The 16430-nt window shown below is 46.9% G+C and overlaps 4 protein-coding genes and 1 non-coding gene across 13 annotated transcripts; 4 read left to right on the forward strand and 1 right to left on the reverse strand.

Annotated features, from left to right (window-relative positions):
• The first annotated feature begins 376 nt into the window (after window positions 1-376).
• Act5C (Actin 5C) lies at window positions 377-4915 on the forward strand. Of its 5 annotated transcripts, none has more exons than NM_001297986.1 (2): window positions 377-529; window positions 2206-4915. In NM_001297986.1, exon 2 carries the CDS (start codon window positions 2214-2216, stop codon window positions 3342-3344), a length of 1131 nt encoding a protein of 376 aa, NP_001284915.1. In that variant the 5' UTR covers window positions 377-529; window positions 2206-2213; the 3' UTR covers window positions 3345-4915. The 5 variants fall into 5 exon arrangements, with proteins under 5 accessions (NP_001284915.1, NP_001014726.1, NP_001014725.1 ...); NM_001014726.2 differs by having other exon boundaries at window positions 2206-4304; NM_001014725.2 differs by having other exon boundaries at window positions 2206-3980.
• A 346-nt stretch (window positions 4916-5261) lies between these two features.
• CG4020 (uncharacterized protein) lies at window positions 5262-7517 on the forward strand. Of its 2 annotated transcripts, none has more exons than NM_001272335.1 (7): window positions 5262-5527; window positions 5594-5879; window positions 5948-6184; window positions 6239-6725; window positions 6781-6851; window positions 6909-7034; window positions 7105-7517. In NM_001272335.1, exons 1-7 carry the CDS (start codon window positions 5473-5475, stop codon window positions 7325-7327), a joined length of 1485 nt encoding a protein of 494 aa, NP_001259264.1. In that variant the 5' UTR covers window positions 5262-5472; the 3' UTR covers window positions 7328-7517. The 2 variants fall into 2 exon arrangements, with proteins under 2 accessions (NP_001259264.1, NP_572276.1); NM_132048.3 differs by having other exon boundaries at window positions 5398-5527.
• Window positions 7518-7650: 133 nt separating this feature from the next.
• Window positions 7651-12595, forward strand: CG12236 (uncharacterized protein). 2 transcript variants are annotated; one of them, NM_167054.2, is made up of 5 exons: window positions 7651-8277; window positions 8387-9053; window positions 9129-9365; window positions 9428-9577; window positions 11942-12595. In NM_167054.2, the coding sequence occupies exons 1-5, from the start codon at window positions 8008-8010 to the stop codon at window positions 12277-12279; spliced, it is 1662 nt and encodes a 553-aa protein (NP_727050.1). In that variant the 5' UTR covers window positions 7651-8007; the 3' UTR covers window positions 12280-12595. The 2 variants fall into 2 exon arrangements, with proteins under 2 accessions (NP_727050.1, NP_572277.2); NM_132049.5 differs by lacking the exon at window positions 11942-12595 and adding an exon at window positions 9949-11305.
• Window positions 12583-16313, reverse strand: Shmt (Serine hydroxymethyl transferase). Of its 3 annotated transcripts, NM_132050.2 has the most exons (4): window positions 16067-16313; window positions 15779-15995; window positions 14097-14296; window positions 12583-13919 (listed from the first exon to the last, which is right to left on the reverse strand). In NM_132050.2, the coding sequence occupies exons 2-4, from the start codon at window positions 15983-15985 to the stop codon at window positions 12713-12715; spliced, it is 1614 nt and encodes a 537-aa protein (NP_572278.1). In that variant the 5' UTR covers window positions 15986-15995; window positions 16067-16313; the 3' UTR covers window positions 12583-12712. The 3 variants fall into 3 exon arrangements, with proteins under 3 accessions (NP_572278.1, NP_001284916.1, NP_001138162.1); NM_001297987.1 differs by lacking the exon at window positions 16067-16313 and having other exon boundaries at window positions 15779-15833; NM_001144690.2 differs by lacking the exons at window positions 15779-15995; window positions 16067-16313 and having other exon boundaries at window positions 14097-14813.
• asRNA:CR44108 (antisense RNA:CR44108) lies at window positions 13879-14165 on the forward strand. The gene is made up of 2 exons (NR_073633.2): window positions 13879-14002; window positions 14067-14165.
• Window positions 16314-16430: the final 117 nt, after the last annotated feature.

Consider the following 16430-nt stretch of genomic DNA (forward strand, 5'->3'; position numbering starts at 1 on the left):
ACCCACTATAAACACATGTACATATGTATGTTTTGGCATACAATGAGTAGTTGGGGAAAAAATGTGTAAAAGCACCGTGACCATCACAGCATAAAGATAACCAGCTGAAGTATCGAATATGAGTAACCCCCAAATTGAATCACATGCCGCAACTGATAGGACCCATGGAAGTACACTCTTCATGGCGATATACAAGACACACACAAGCACGAACACCCAGTTGCGGAGGAAATTCTCCGTAAATGAAAACCCAATCGGCGAACAATTCATACCCATATATGGTAAAAGTTTTGAACGCGACTTGAGAGCGGAGAGCATTGCGGCTGATAAGGTTTTAGCGCTAAGCGGGCTTTATAAAACGGGCTGCGGGACCAGTTTTCATATCACTACCGTTTGAGTTCTTGTGCTGTGTGGATACTCCTCCCGACACAAAGCCGCTCCATCAGCCAGCAGTCGTCTAATCCAGAGACACCAAACCGAAAGACTTAATTTATATTTATTTAATTAATTTTAATAAAACACACCAAATGTAAGTAGCTTTCCCCTTCCCAACAACAAAACACCATCGAACCACTCCCACCAAGAAAAAGCAATAATCGAGAAAAGCCGCGGAAAATGTGTGATTTTTTTTGTAAACAAAACATTTTTTTATGTGCCAGTGCTGAAAGTGATCAAAAAATACTAGCCACGAGCTAAAGAGTTATTGTATTGACCAAAACTCCAAAAATACCCAAGTTTGGCCCTAAATTGTCAATCAAAATACCAATAGGTCGAAAGACATCAAAATTAACAAAACCAGGGTTTCAAATACCATAACTCAAGAATCAGGATTACAACTGCAGATTTCAGGATATATACATACAAATTATACGAAATTATAAAAACCAAAGCAATTCAATAGCCCCAACTCAAATGTTAGGATCTAATATAGTGTTTAAAGCCAAGCTCGCTGATGTGGGCGTGTCACGATTTCACCCAAAGATATGCCAAATTACGAATTGCAAATCAATTCGCCAACACTTTCTTTTTTTCCCACGCCCTAAAACACCAGATCATCCATAAATGTACATACATACAGTATATGCATATTATAATCTGTAAAACTAGATCAGGTTCTTGAAAATAGTGACGTAGGCAGCCGTTTTGGCTGAAGCAGAAATTTTTGCCGGTTTTTCAAAGTTGTAGTTGCAAAAATGGAGAAAACCTTCGAGCATTCGTTCATATACACACACTCACGCGCAAAATAACGAGAGAGAGTGTATGTGTGTGTGAGAGAGCGAAAGCCAGACGACGGTTTGCTTTTCGCCTCGAAACATGACCATATATGGTCACAAAACTTGGCCGCCGCAATTCAACACACCAGCGCTCTCCTTCGCACCCATAGCGACCATGGCGCGGAGCGAGCGAGATGGCGAGAGCGAGCGACGCCTATGGCGACGTCGACGCAGGCAGCGATTGAAAAACGCAGTTAACTGGCATTCAACATTCACCAGCCACTTTCAGTCGGTTTATTCCAGTCATTCCTTTCAAACCGTGCGGTCGCTTAGCTCAGCCTCGCCACTTGCGTTTACAGTAGTTTTCACGCCTTGAATTTGTTAAATCGAACAAAAAGGTAAAGTTTAACTAGCTTTGAAAAGTTTCGTGGCTCTTAATTGTTAAATTTTCTAGAGTGCGTTTAGTGTTTTTTTTTTTTTTTATTTTGTAATGTTAATTTCGGGTTCCAATTCGAGTTTTAGGCAGCCGCCATTTTAAGGGCGCATACACACAGGCAACTGTGCTCTCTTTGCGGCTTTCTTTTGCACCGGCATTCGTTAAGTGTCGTCTAGAAGCTTCTCCCCTCCCTTTTCGGCATATTCGTATTGTGGTTTTAATTTTTCGGGGCGGGGCCTTCTATTTTGTAACTGTTCTTTTAATTTCTTATTACAATTCGATCGCAAGTGAAAATCAGTTTTCAATCGGAAAAGTATTTTTTTATGAAATTTTTTTTGTCCAAGATTAAAATTTTGTACTAAAAAAACGTACATTGCATTGAGTGATTTTTAATTGTACACGAAAAACAAGTTAGTTTGTTATGACAATTGTACTTTGGTAGACCAGCGCAGTCCAAGGAAACCACGCAAATTCTCAGTTTTTTTTTTGCCATTTCTACATTACCAAATAAGGTAACCAAAAACTAATGGGAAATCCGCATTCTTTCCATTGCAGCTTACAAAATGTGTGACGAAGAAGTTGCTGCTCTGGTTGTCGACAACGGCTCTGGCATGTGCAAGGCCGGATTTGCCGGAGACGATGCTCCCCGCGCCGTCTTCCCATCGATTGTGGGACGTCCCCGTCACCAGGGTGTGATGGTCGGCATGGGCCAGAAGGACTCGTACGTGGGTGATGAGGCGCAGAGCAAGCGTGGTATCCTCACCCTGAAGTACCCCATTGAGCACGGTATCGTGACCAACTGGGACGATATGGAGAAGATCTGGCACCACACCTTCTACAATGAGCTGCGTGTGGCACCCGAGGAGCACCCCGTGCTGCTGACCGAGGCCCCGCTGAACCCCAAGGCCAACCGTGAGAAGATGACCCAGATCATGTTCGAGACCTTCAACACACCCGCCATGTATGTGGCCATCCAGGCTGTGCTCTCGCTGTACGCCTCCGGTCGTACCACCGGTATCGTTCTGGACTCCGGCGATGGTGTCTCCCACACCGTGCCCATCTACGAGGGTTATGCCCTTCCCCATGCCATCCTGCGTCTGGATCTGGCTGGTCGCGATTTGACCGACTACCTGATGAAGATCCTGACCGAGCGCGGTTACTCTTTCACCACCACCGCTGAGCGTGAAATCGTCCGTGACATCAAGGAGAAGCTGTGCTATGTTGCCCTCGACTTTGAGCAGGAGATGGCCACCGCTGCCAGCAGCTCCTCGTTGGAGAAGTCCTACGAGCTGCCCGACGGACAGGTGATCACCATCGGCAACGAGCGTTTCCGCTGCCCCGAGGCCCTGTTCCAGCCCTCGTTCTTGGGAATGGAGGCTTGCGGCATCCACGAGACCACCTACAACTCCATCATGAAGTGTGATGTGGATATCCGTAAGGATCTGTATGCCAACACCGTGCTGTCCGGTGGCACCACCATGTACCCTGGCATCGCCGACCGTATGCAGAAGGAGATCACCGCCCTGGCACCGTCGACCATGAAGATCAAGATCATTGCCCCGCCAGAGCGCAAGTACTCTGTCTGGATCGGTGGCTCCATCCTGGCTTCGCTGTCCACCTTCCAGCAGATGTGGATCTCCAAGCAGGAGTACGACGAGTCCGGCCCCTCCATTGTGCACCGCAAGTGCTTCTAAGAAGGATCGCTTGTCTGGGCAAGAGGATCAGGATCGGGATGGTCTTGATTCTGCTGGAGGAGGAGGAGGAGAAGTCGAGGAAGCAGCAGCGAAAGTGCAAGTGCGAGTGGTGGAAGTTTGGAGTGCAGCACAACAAAATCAACAACAACACCAACTACAAGATGAAAAGAGCGGAACCACCTGCACACCATCATCATTATCATCATCGTTTTGGGCGCATGTTGTGTGGTTCCAGCGTATTAATATAATTAATTTATTCCACATGAGATATGATATGATATACTATGTATTTTTTGTTTTTTTTTTATTTGTAAACCTTTAATATAACAAGAACTACAAAAAATGAAAATGAGCGAAAATGCATATTCTGCCATTCCACACACACACCAACAACACCCAACACACGCACACCCACAAGCTTACACACACACATTCGCGGCATGACAAGGACATCAAGATAAAGAAGAACTTAAAGAAGATATTTCCCAAAGCGCAAAAAGAACACACACACATTGCAAAACACAAACAACACACTAGCGTTTTGTACAATTCGTCAGCAACCTTATGTATTATTTTTTAATTATGATGTAATTATAAACAAAGTGAAACAAAAATATGAAAACAAAAAGGAAAATCAAATCTGTCTTCTCTTTCTCCCGCTCTCCTCGCTCTCTGCTGCTAACCTCGCCCTCTCCTCTCTCATCTTTTTGTCTGTCTCTCTTCCACATTTTTGCCGGCCGGCAAAATAATAACCCACACACACTCACACTTGGCTGCAGTTTCGCGTGCGATATTCACACACATTCAAGCATACAAGCATACATACATATGTATTTTTTTTTTATTTGTACACTTTTCTAATTGCATGCGTATCGATTGATAAGTTTACGCCTGAAAATGTTAATTAAAATGTGAAAATGCAACTGAAAAACTGATGAAATGAAACAACAACAAGCGAACAATTTGCTACATGTGTATTGTCTAACAACCGTTACTGCAACGGTTGCTTCGGAAAAGGGTGAAGAGGAAGAGGGCACGAGGTCGACGAACTAAGGCTGCGACGACAAGCGGCTGTCTCGCTCGCACGCACGCACGCATGCGGGCTAATGATGCGATTAAAGTGCCGTTTTAAATGGCCAAGATCCAAATAAAAGTCGAGATAATAAGGCAAACACGCTAACACAAATCGCTGGCATAGTTTCATCCGCCAGTTTGGCCAAAAGCAGCGGCTGCAAGCGCCGTTTATCCGGTTTTTCCCAAACATTTTCCATTCATGCGGCCAAAGAGGAGGAGCACCCATCTTTCCATCTTTCTCTGACTCGCACGGGCAATGCAGTGCACCGGAAAGAAAGTGGTGCGAATTGGGATTTATAGACTTACTTTATAGACTTACACGTACAAATATACATAGATATTATATTATTTAAATACATTTTTATTATATTGCTTATATATTAGTTCGACTTCGATATCATTTCTGCCAGTATAATTATGGGCTCTGCTTGATTTGGCGCTCGGATGCTACGGTAAAAGTTATCTTTCTGTGCTTTCTCCTTTGATTCTTGAGTTTCAACGGTTCCGTTTTTGTTGATCTCGTTCATCTTCTTCTTCTTGCGTTCTAGACGTTCTCCTTTGTTTTTTGTTCACAACGGATTTCGTAGCACCTTGAGCGGTTTAAATATACATACATATGTAATACATACATAAATACATATGTAGTTAGTGTTTTTTTTCGATATTCGTATGCCCAAATGTTCGAATAATTAGTAGGTCTCATTAAAAACATCACAAATTAAGAGTAAAGCAATAAAAATATAGAAATATGTAGTATAAAATAGTATTCTAGGACTAAGATTGGTCATACCTGCGGTTTCTATGTGAATATGATGCGATGTGTTGCTTCCCCACTATCTACAGGGTATCGCACTCTACGCTTACAAAGTATGAGCCTACCAACTGAATATTCAGCGATGTGATCCCTTTTGGCCAAGGGTCAGCAGCGCGATTGGCCGGATTTCAATATTCCCGCCTTGAGTCCGCCGTACTTCGCACAGAAGCACTTGGAGCAGCGACACGTGCGGATTGATATACGACATCGAAAACCCGGGAGACCAACAACCGAACCACCATGACCATACCGGAAGCTTTCGAGGATCAGGAAATATTCGTGACCGGCGCCTCCGGTGGGTATTTATGACTGCCTTTGCAGAATAAAGATTTAAAGAGAATGTATTGGTATCTCTGTGCAGGATTCGTGGGCAAAGCACTGATCGAAAAGCTGCTGCGCTCCTGTCCAAAACTGGGCCGCATCTATGTGCTGATGCGGCCCAAGAAGGGCCACACAATTGAGGAGCGCCTGCAGCTGCAGTGGGAATCGAGGTTGTATGAACGGCTGCGCAGAGAACAGCCCAATGCCCGCTCCAAACTGGTGGCCATAGCCGGGGATGTGGAGCAGCTGGGCCTGGGCATTGGCAGCGCGGATCTTGAGCGGCTGCGCAATGTCAACATTGTCTATCATTCGGCGGCCAGTGTGCGGTGAGTACATATGTACATATATACGATCCAGGTTAGGATATACAAATCAATAATACATCATCTTTTAGCTTCGATGATGCCCTGAGCACGGCCATACTACTGAACACCCGTGGCACCCACGAGCTGGTCAAGTTGGCCCTGGAGTGGCCCAAGCTGAAGGCATTCGTCCACGTGTCCACCACCTACTCGAATCCGGGAGTTCTTGAGGTGGAGGAGCGCGTCTATCCACCGTTGGCCGACTGGCGTACAACTATCAAATTGGCGGAGACCTACGACGCCGAGATTCTGGACATCTTCAATCTCAAGTGAGTAGTGGAGTTGAGTGGAAAATAAGATGCTATATAATATGCACCTTGCAGGTATGGTAACTTTCAGCCGAACACGTACACCTTCACCAAAAGTTTGGCCGAGCAGGTGGTCAATGAGTACAGGGACAGGCTGCCCATCTTCATCTTTCGGCCATCGATTGTGGTCTCCACCATTGAGGAACCCGTGCCCGGCTGGGCGGACAACTTCAATGGACCCACGGGACTGCTGGTGGCCTGCGGCGTGGGCATACTGCGCTCCCAGAACTGTGATCCCAATATTGTGGCCGATTTCGTGCCCGCCGATATTGTGGCCCGTACACTGATCACCTCGGTGTACAAGTTCATGGGTGAATCGAAATCGCGGGCCAAGGACAGCGATCTGTATGTGGTCAACTGTGCCACGGCGAATATATCGCCGATCACCATGGGCGAGGTGATCGATATCGGTAAGACGTTCATCCGCAAGAATCCATTCGAGAAGACACTCTGGCTGCCCGGCGGCGGGATGACCACTTGTCCGGTTCTTCATTTTGTGCGGGTGAGTTTTGGTTTTGTTTATCCCAAATGTATATTAACCATGTTGATACTTTCAGTTCTGCACCATGCACCTGCTCATGGCCATCGTGGTGGACACTTTGCTGCGTCTCTATAATGAAAAGCCCTTGTAAGTTGCGGCGGATTTGATGAGGAAGTTAAATGTATATGAGAATGCCTTTTCCAGCCTGATGAAGCTACAACGCCGCATATTCGCCGCCTTCAGTGCGCTGCAAGTGTTTGCGATGACCGAGTGGCATTTTCAGAACGACAATTTCCGGGCTCTGCACGATGTAGTTCCGGCCAACGAAGTGTGAGTGCCCTTTTAACATTACATTTCTTATAGATGTATCTCTTTTCATTGATCTATCATTTAATTTCAGCTCCAACTTTGGCTTCATGCAGCACGCCAACATCAACTACACGGAGTTCTTCCAGCACGGAATTCGCGGCGCCAAGGAGTTCCTCCTGAAGGAGAGTCCCGAGAGCAGCAGTGCCGCCCGTTTTCGCGTCAAGATCTTCTACGTGCTGGACTTTCTTTGCCGGGGCATCGTCTATAGCTTCCTGCTGCGCCTGATATTCCGATTTCTGGTGCGATTGTGGTAGCGAGCCATTGAAGCCAACTATAGAAATGTAGTGCTTAGTAACATACACATATATATATATATTCTCCGGCATTGGTTAATTCTGTTTATTGCATTTAATTGTCACGTATTCCCTTGCATTTGTAGTTAAATTAAAATCAGAATTTTATAAAGCTGTGTGGGCACATTGTATGCGTTATGTTGGCAAAAGTAGAAATGCTAATTTTAAATATCCCGCCAAACTGTCGCTCTGTCTATGTGGCAGCTCTGGCTACACGCCACCTGGCGGCTGAAATGGCAGCCACCTGGTAGGTGGCAGCACACGCAGGGTTGCACCGAAATTGGCAAGAAAACAAAATGGAGGCGTATAATATTTTTGTTTGGCATAGAATATAAGAAATTCGTATTCGTGTGTGCGAACAGCGCCGTAAACAAACCCCGTAAAAGCGGGCAAAACAAAAAGTGCGAGCGGTCTTAGACCAAATAAAGAAATCCGCCGGAGTGGATCCACACGTTGCCGCATCGTTGAAAGGGTCGCAGAAACCGGAGGTGTTCCATATTCGCCACTTTTTTGCCAAGGCGGGCAGCTTCCCCCTTCCCGGGAATTGGCGCTAATTGGATTGGACTGGAAAGAGGAAGAGGCGGAAAGAGGAGAGCAGGAGAGGGCTAGGGCTAGGAGGCGGACGCAGAGAGGACGCCGCAATGGCCACCACCCAGCAGTACTCGCTGCGGTGGAACAACTACCTGCGCCACCTCACCTACTCCCTGGACAACCACCGGCTGAACGATGACTTCGTGGACGTCAGCCTGTGCGTGGATGGACGCAGGATCAAGGCCCACAAGGTGGTACTCTCCTCCTGCTCGTCCTACTTTAAGGAGATATTCAAGGAGAACCCACATCCGCATCCAGTCATTATATTTAAGTTTATCAAGTTCGAGGATCTCAATTCGATTATCGAGTTCATGTACCAGGTGGGTTTATATGGTATATATATAAATTGTCAGTATCTTGATGTTCATATAGTTCATTCCACAAGAGATCTTACCTGAAACGTATCAACTAATTCCACTTCTGTTTTAGGGCGAAGTCAATGTGCAGCAGGAGGCGCTGCAATCGTTCCTGCAAACTGCCGAGCTGCTGGCCGTCCAAGGACTCACCGCCGAGGAGAAGGAGAAGCCGCAGATCCCGGTGGCGCCGCTGATCAGCGAGCACAAGCTGATCAAGACCATACCGAGCACCATACGCGCGGTCAACGAGCAGCAGCAGCAGGTGTCCAATGTGGCCCAGGCGCAGACAGCTACGCAAACCATCGAAATACCCGCGGCCACTTTGCTGCAAGCCACCAACGCCAGCCAGGTGCCATCGCAGGTGGTCGCAGCAGCCGCAGCAGCCGCAGCGGCACAACAGCTGCAGGTCCAGCATCAACAGCAGCAGCATCACCATGTACAAACCACCCAGATTCAGCACATCCAAGTGCAATCGGCACCGCCCCCGCAACAGCAGCAACAGCAACAGCAGCAGCAGCAGCAGCAGCAGCAGCAGCAACAACAGCAGCAGCAGCAGCAATCACAGCAGCAACAAACGACGCCCGTGCAGACGCAACACCTGACCATCACCAATGCGGTGGCCCTGCCGGCGGCCAGTTCGGTTAAGAAGCGAAAGATCACGTTCTCGGACGACGACGACAACATGTACACCACCGAAACCGTTGACTACGCCGTCAAGGATGAGCAGACCATAGTGAAAAGTGAGTCTGGAGTGGATGCCACCATGTTTAGACATCATTTTAATAATATATTTCGATGTTTTTTTTTTTTTTTAGCTGCCGAGATGACTTTCCTGCGCGGCGCCGTCAAGATGGACATACCCGATTACATTGTTGGCGAAGTGGATGACCGCCTGTCGGATGGAGCAACGCCGCAAACGTCGCAGGATGCCACCACCGCAGCGGCGCAGAATGTGGCGCAGTACTCATCCGAGTATGAAATACTCACCGAGTCCGAAATGGAGGAGAAGTACCAGGCGGATGCGGACAACGCCGAAATTGCCATTGAGATGAGTGAGTTATATTTGGGCTATTCATATATAACCATGATTATTCAATCGATTTATCCATTGTAGCCCGATTGCTGGGCACCGCCAGCGGGACGCCGGGTGCGGGTTCCGGCCAAGTGATGGAGGATTCGGGTGGCGGCAGCGCGACGACTGGTCCCTCGACTACGGTGTCTGTGACGCAGGTCAAATCGGACAGCAAGGCCAGCGGGACGAATGGTGAGTAGTATCCGAACAACTGACTTGGGTTTAAGGTGTTTTTTTTTCCCCCCCATTTAAAGATATATTTTTATTACATGAATTGAAGTGATGCAGCAATGCATGTACATCGAACATAAGTGCATTTTCTTTACTTATTTCATAAGTTTGTACTTTATTTAGTTTGTACTTTCATGTCTTCAATGTTGACCATATTTTATGGTCCATTCGTTTTTTTTTTATCTGTTAAATGTTATGTTAATTTAACTATTAGTTGTTGTGGTTTGTCGAATATGTCTCCAAATGAATGGTGTGTTCTGCCCAGAGATTTAGGACGTAAGCAGCAATCGAGACTGTTATACTGATTGTACGTATTTTCTGTATATTTTTAGATTCGCCCAATAATAAGTGGACAGAATGTCAGTTTTGCAAAATGGTTATAACCACGGTTAATCTTTGGAGACATATTCGCACCCAACATACCCCACAACCGCCGCGCAAATGCGACATGTGTAATAAGAATTTTAAGAACAAGTACAGTCTGCGGGAGCACATACGCATCTCGCACGAACAGAAAGTGGCCATCAAGACGGAGAACTGATGCGTCTTCATAAGTCTCGGTCGCCTGCGAGCCGCATCTGGATCTGCAACTGCATCTGGATTGAGATCGATAGGATATACGGATAGGGGAGAGAGATATAGTTAATTACGTCCAGCTTAGCGAGCAGCCAGCAAAACCAATCAACCCAACCAGCCCATTCCCTCGTGTTTCGATCAAAGGCCCCAAAACGAAAACTAGCCAAATTTGTCAACTTAAATGCAAAGCAGATAGGAGTACGAAACGTTTATCCCTATATAGTTCTATATATAACACCTTGATAGCCACTAAGTCGAGTCAGTCAGTCAGTTAGTCAGTCGGTGGAGAGTGGAGCTGGTGATCCCGTCGTTGACCAAGCCATGTCATGTGTCCACGTAATGCGTACATGTACCACTTGTATTTTATAGTCTACCATTTGCTTTAGGTACTTCTTCATTATACAGACGGCAAGTTACAAGCCCTCGAAATCCATTGACACACCACAGAATGTATATAAACACACACACACACACACACAAACACACCCAAGATGACAAGAATTTTGGAAGATTTGAGAGCACTTTGGATGCTTAATAGCTTAGATCGAGTGATACTATGTGCAAGAGAACAGAACACAAGGATTTAATTTGATTGTAGAAAACTAATGTTATACTTAGCCCATATCGATCACTTTATTTTAGCTCTTAAACAACCTCATATGTATTTTTTGAAACTCTGATATTATTCAGTTTTTGTATATAGAGCTAGGCAACTTAACCTAAATTAAGGTAAACCCAAAAACAAAGTCCCCCCTCCATGAGATTCTCTGCCCAATTTGATTCCGCAGGAAGGAAGCTGTGTACTTTGCTCACAAGCAGAGATCAGGAGAATATGAGAAAATATATATATTACCCCTTGTGTACAAATTTAAATACGATTTAATCCAATTACCCGGCGCGCTTTTGACCATCTGTGTTCAGCATTAGAGCGTTGGCAGTTGACTGTAAATTAGCTAAATTAGTTTTAGTTTAGTTTAAGACACCACAAATTCGATTGGACATAGTTTAGTTATTCGGTGTAACTTAATTGAGTATACCAGCCCACACGAGCCAAGTGAAAACGGAAGTCATAGCGCGATAAGTTGAAAGTATTTTCAAAAAAAGAAAGCGAAGAAGAAAAGAGAAAAAAAAACCCGTAGAAATCCTCTCCAAGACAAACTCAAAGCCCATACATACTAAAGATAATCTAGTTAAATGAAACAACTCATACGTATTACTTATCGATCTATGTATACACATATATAGTTAACGTTATATCTCTCCATACTCCATACCATGCCCAAATTGACTTCACTCCCGGCCGCCGGCCGTAATCCTCCAGAAGAACCACCCACCAACCCACTAGATTCATTCAACTTCGTCAACGCTCTCAAAGAATTGAGAATATATCAACGAAGCAATGGGATTACGGCCGGAATGGGTTAACGGGTCAGTTGGGGCAACTGGATGGATGGATGGATAACTAGCTGAGATTCCAATTCCACCCCAAACACACAACTCTAAGTCTAAGCCATTCTGTACGTAGATTGATTTACACGCGTCAACGAAACGGTACTAAATTAATCAATTTAATTCGAGAAAGAGAACGAGATAGCTGCAGTGTTGGCGAAAAAGAGCGGGAGAGAAAATAAAATCATGTAAACCATTTAAACGCAAATGAACTTTATTCTCAATGGGCGCGGCAAAAAAACCTTCTTGTGTCCAACGATCTCATTAAAAACCAACTCTCTCTCTCTCTCTCTCTTGCAGCCGCTTTGAAGCCAGGATCCGTGACGGTTGCCAGGTCGTCCAAGAGTGGAGCAACTGCATCCGCGCCACCGGCTGGCAGCGATGAGGAGAGCGTCCAGTATACCGGCCTCGCACCGCTGAACTGCAGCTTCTGCGGCAGGCCGCTCAAGTCGGTGAACGCGCTGCGGCGACACATCGCCTCCAGGCATTCGGAGATTCAGGGCAAGGAGCACGAGTGCTTCATCTGCATGAAGAGCTTCAAGACAAAGTGGTCCCTCTCCACACACAACTCGCGTTTTCATCGCGAAATGGGCTGTTCGACCAAGGGATTCACCAAGATCGAGTACAGCGATCACTGAGACAGCGGTATGCCATTAATGTATCATTTAGTACGCCCAACTATCTGCACATGACCACTGCTGCCTTCATGGCTGGCTATCATTTAGAGGAGTTGAATTGCAGGCAAGCAGGGCATTTGGAAACTAACACCATAGTTACCAAGGATACTTATGCCCATTGATTAGCAATTGTTGCAAAGATACTTAAATACATTTATTGAATTCCCTTGCATCATCTGAAACAAACCACTCATCTCGAATAACAAAGCATTGTTTCGTGTAAATACTAGATACTCCATTCCAAAAATAAAACTCCATAGCTATGGTATGTAAACTGAAATGCGTTTAATGGCTTAACTACTAATTCCCACTTATGATATTAACAAGCGGACTTTTCGAGGATGTAAATCGTAAGGCGAACAAAAGAAAAAGGGACAAACAAAGCAGGCAGCACCTACAGGGTCTCCAGGCCGGGCAGCGGGAATTTCCTGCTGAACTGGGCCACATTCTTGCGGATCTCGTCCACCTGGGCCTTGAGCTCCACATTCTCGGCCAGCGTCTTGTGGTAATCGGTTATCTTGGGACTGCCGGCCAGCTTGGCTGCCTGGACGCCAACCTTTAGGGCAGCATCGATGAAGGCCACCACCTGCTCGATGTCCTGCTCGGCAAGGCCGCGAGTGGTCAGGGCCGGTGTGCCCAGCCGGATGCCGGAGGGATTCATGGCGGACTTGTCGCCGGGCACAGTGTTCTTGTTGCACGCGATGCCCACCTCCTCGAGGATGTACTCGGCCTTGGCGCCGGTCAGGCCAGCCTTACGCACATCGACCAGCACCAAATGGACGTCGGTGCCGCCGGTGGCCACCTGATAGCCTCGCGAAATGAGGCCATCGCACAGGGCCTTGGCATTCTTGAGCACCTGCGTCTGGTAGGCCTTGAATTCGGGACTCTTGGCCTGCTTGAAGGCGGTGGCAATGCCAGCCACGGCGTTGTTGTGCGGACCACCCTGGAGTGATGGAAACACCGCCTGGTTGATGCGCTCCTCCAGATCGTAGAGTACCTTGTCTCCATTGGCCTTGGTGCTGCGCACGCCCTTGCGGAAGAAGATCACGCCGGCGCGCGGACCTCGCAGTGTCTTGTGCGTGGTGGTGGTCACAATGTCGGCCCATTCGAACGGCGATGGTATCAATCCCGCGGCCACAATGCCCGCCACATGGGCCATGTCGGCCATCAGGTAGGCGCCCACATCATCGCAAATCTGTCGGAAACGCGCATAGTCCAGCAGACGGGAGTAGCACGATATGCCAGCAATGATGATCTGCGGCCGGAAATTCTTCGCCGCCTCCGCCAACTTATCGTAATCGATGATGCCCGTCTCCGGGTTCACTTTGTACGGCATGCTCTCGAAGAAGATCGATGTGGCCGATATCTTCTTGGTGGGCGTGAAGAAACCGTGCGTCAAGTGACCGCCATCGGGCAGATCCAGGCCCATGATGCGATCGTGGGGCCGGCAGACGCCCGTGTAGACAGCCAGATTGGCCGGGGATCCGGAATAAGGCTGCACATTAACGCCCCACTTCTCATCGTCCAGGTTGAACAGCTCGCGTCCGCGTTGCTGGGCGAGCAGCTCTATGCGGTCGATGTACTCGTTGCCACCGTAGTACCTGCAAGTCAAAGCGATGACCAGGATTAGAGCAGGATCACCAGGGATTCACATGCCATAGAGCCAATAAGGTGATCTCTACCAGTAAGTATGATATCAGAACTAGTATAGAATCATTTAAAGATCCGACTATGATGTCTTCTTGCAGATCCGTGAGGAATCTTATATGTGCACCCACCTCTTGCCGGGATATCCCTCGGAGTACTTGTTGGTCAGGCAGGAGCTCAGGCTCTCGAGAACCGCCACCGAGGTGAAGTTCTCACTGGCGATCATCTCGAGTCCTTCGCGCTGGCGCTCCTTCTCCTTCTTGATCAGCTCGGCCAGCTCCGGATCGCCCTGTGCCAGCGGGGTTTGCAGCAGTTTCTGATCGGCCATATTCTGTTCGGATTTATATAGTATTGTATATTATATATATATATATATAGTAATTGGAATGCTGTGCAATGTGCGATGCGCTCGCCAAGACGATCGTTGAATATGTGCGGACCGTGGAAAATGAACGGCTGCCTGGTCAGCTTTATGCCATGTTTTTAATAACGCTTCGAAACAAAAATAATATTTATGTTCCCGCCGCCGATGGTTGCGAAAAGTTACAAACAAATACGGGTTCAATGGGTTCAAATAGCATTGGAAAAGTTCCGGCGATAAGGCGCAGCTATCGCCAAGGCGAAGATTACGCCTGGATGCACCATGGCAACCACTCGAGAGGCGCTCCCCCGATTCCCTATTCCCGATCCACGATTAGATTGGCCAAATACCAGGGAAACCAAGTGACTTGGGTGCAATAACACGCCCATGATCGAAAATGCGACCCCCCATGGATGGGAGAGCGCGTCTATTTGCGATCCGCTTATCGTCAAGTGATTATCATCCGTCTGGGTCACCAGTTCAAGTCGCCGGACGACGATAAGGACACTGCCCCCCCTTTGCAGCTGACGCACTTCGGAAAGATCGGGAAACGTACGTATATAGTCGAAATGGAGAATATTGGCAGAAAATGGACAAGTTTATATGTATGTAGCTTCCTCCAGCAAATTACGTATCTCTAGTACCATTTTGTTGTTCAACGTTTCCAGCTGCTAACTAATAATCCCTGGAAGATTCTTCTATTTTCAACGCAGAAATGAATTGGACACGCAAAATTTTAGCTGCAAAAACTGGAAACTGGTGATTCCCACTAAATTGAATGCTAATTTCTGGCCACAAGTTGAGTGCAAAATGCATATACATATGTATGTATGTATATTTATATACAAATCTGCCCACACGAATGGGAAATTCGATTTAATGGCCAATGCCAGATTCTTTTTTTTTTTTGCGTTATCAGTTTAAATATTTAGACAAGTGCAAACGAGAATGACAACAACAATGCTCGATAGGGCGCAAACAGCCGAGAAATTCGAGTAGGCCCAAAAACGAGTTTCAGGCCGAGGTAGCGAATGTGAATCAAAAAGATTCAAACTTGGCGCATGGCGACGTTTTGAATACACTAACAGTACACTGATACAAATACGGTACATATATGTACATATGCTATAAGATCTCAATTAAACTACACATGTACATAGGTACTTAACAATGATACTACTATAAACAACACTTTCAGCGGATCGATGGCATGCCATCCACGTAGGGATAGTGCAGTGTGGGAACACATGGCTGAATGAAACGCATGAAGCACATGGCGATTAGCCGGGCATGCCAGGAGCCGCAAATGGAAGCGAAACACAAACTTTCTGAGCACCGCGATCACTGCAAGAATTAAAGGCAATCGAAATGCGAGTCCCCCAAATGGTTCAATTAGCCACACTTTTTCCACCCTCCCCTTCACTTTGCCTGGGACTTTCCCGGCGAACTCACCTTCAAAGTGCTCTGCTTGGAGTCCGAATATCGTCTGATCGCCGGTAAGAATGGCGTTGGTGATGGTTGTTTTTTGGCGGCGATGCGAGTTAAAGCTCCGCTAAGCTTTCCAGTCTCGAAGTTAACCGGGTTGCCAACTTTGGTGTTCAGGTCCCGACTAAGGCAAAACCGAAGCTTTTGTGTCAGTGTAGAGCGCGCCCGCTGCATGTCTTTGTAACTGTAATAAGCAGAATTTTATAGATTTTAGTGGATGTTTTTCAACAATCCTTGGTAATTATTAGTACTCACACGGCTGCGTTCGAATCGGAACTGCCGCAAAGTGAGAAGAGTCGCCGGCGCTGAGATGACGCCGCCGCTGGCTGATAAGCGATAACGATAACCCGTGACCCCTGACCGACCCAGTGATAAGTCCGCCCAAGAGTTCCGACCCGATCGCTGCGCTATCTCTTGGCCAGCATCCAAAATATTCGACACCGAAAATACAACGAAGCGAAAACACGCGTTACGTTGGTAAACAACATTTACCAGGCTAACAGATATCAGCTGTTTGGGTAGTTGGATCGCTGGATTTAGAAGCTTTTGGCGCCGTCTGGCAACGCTAGCGATAGCTACCAATTCTTGTATAAATATTTACAATTTGTGGAAATGTTAA

Source organism: Drosophila melanogaster, chromosome X (genome assembly GCF_000001215.4).
Source record: "Drosophila melanogaster chromosome X".
Taxonomy (NCBI): Eukaryota; Metazoa; Arthropoda; class Insecta; order Diptera; family Drosophilidae; genus Drosophila; species Drosophila melanogaster.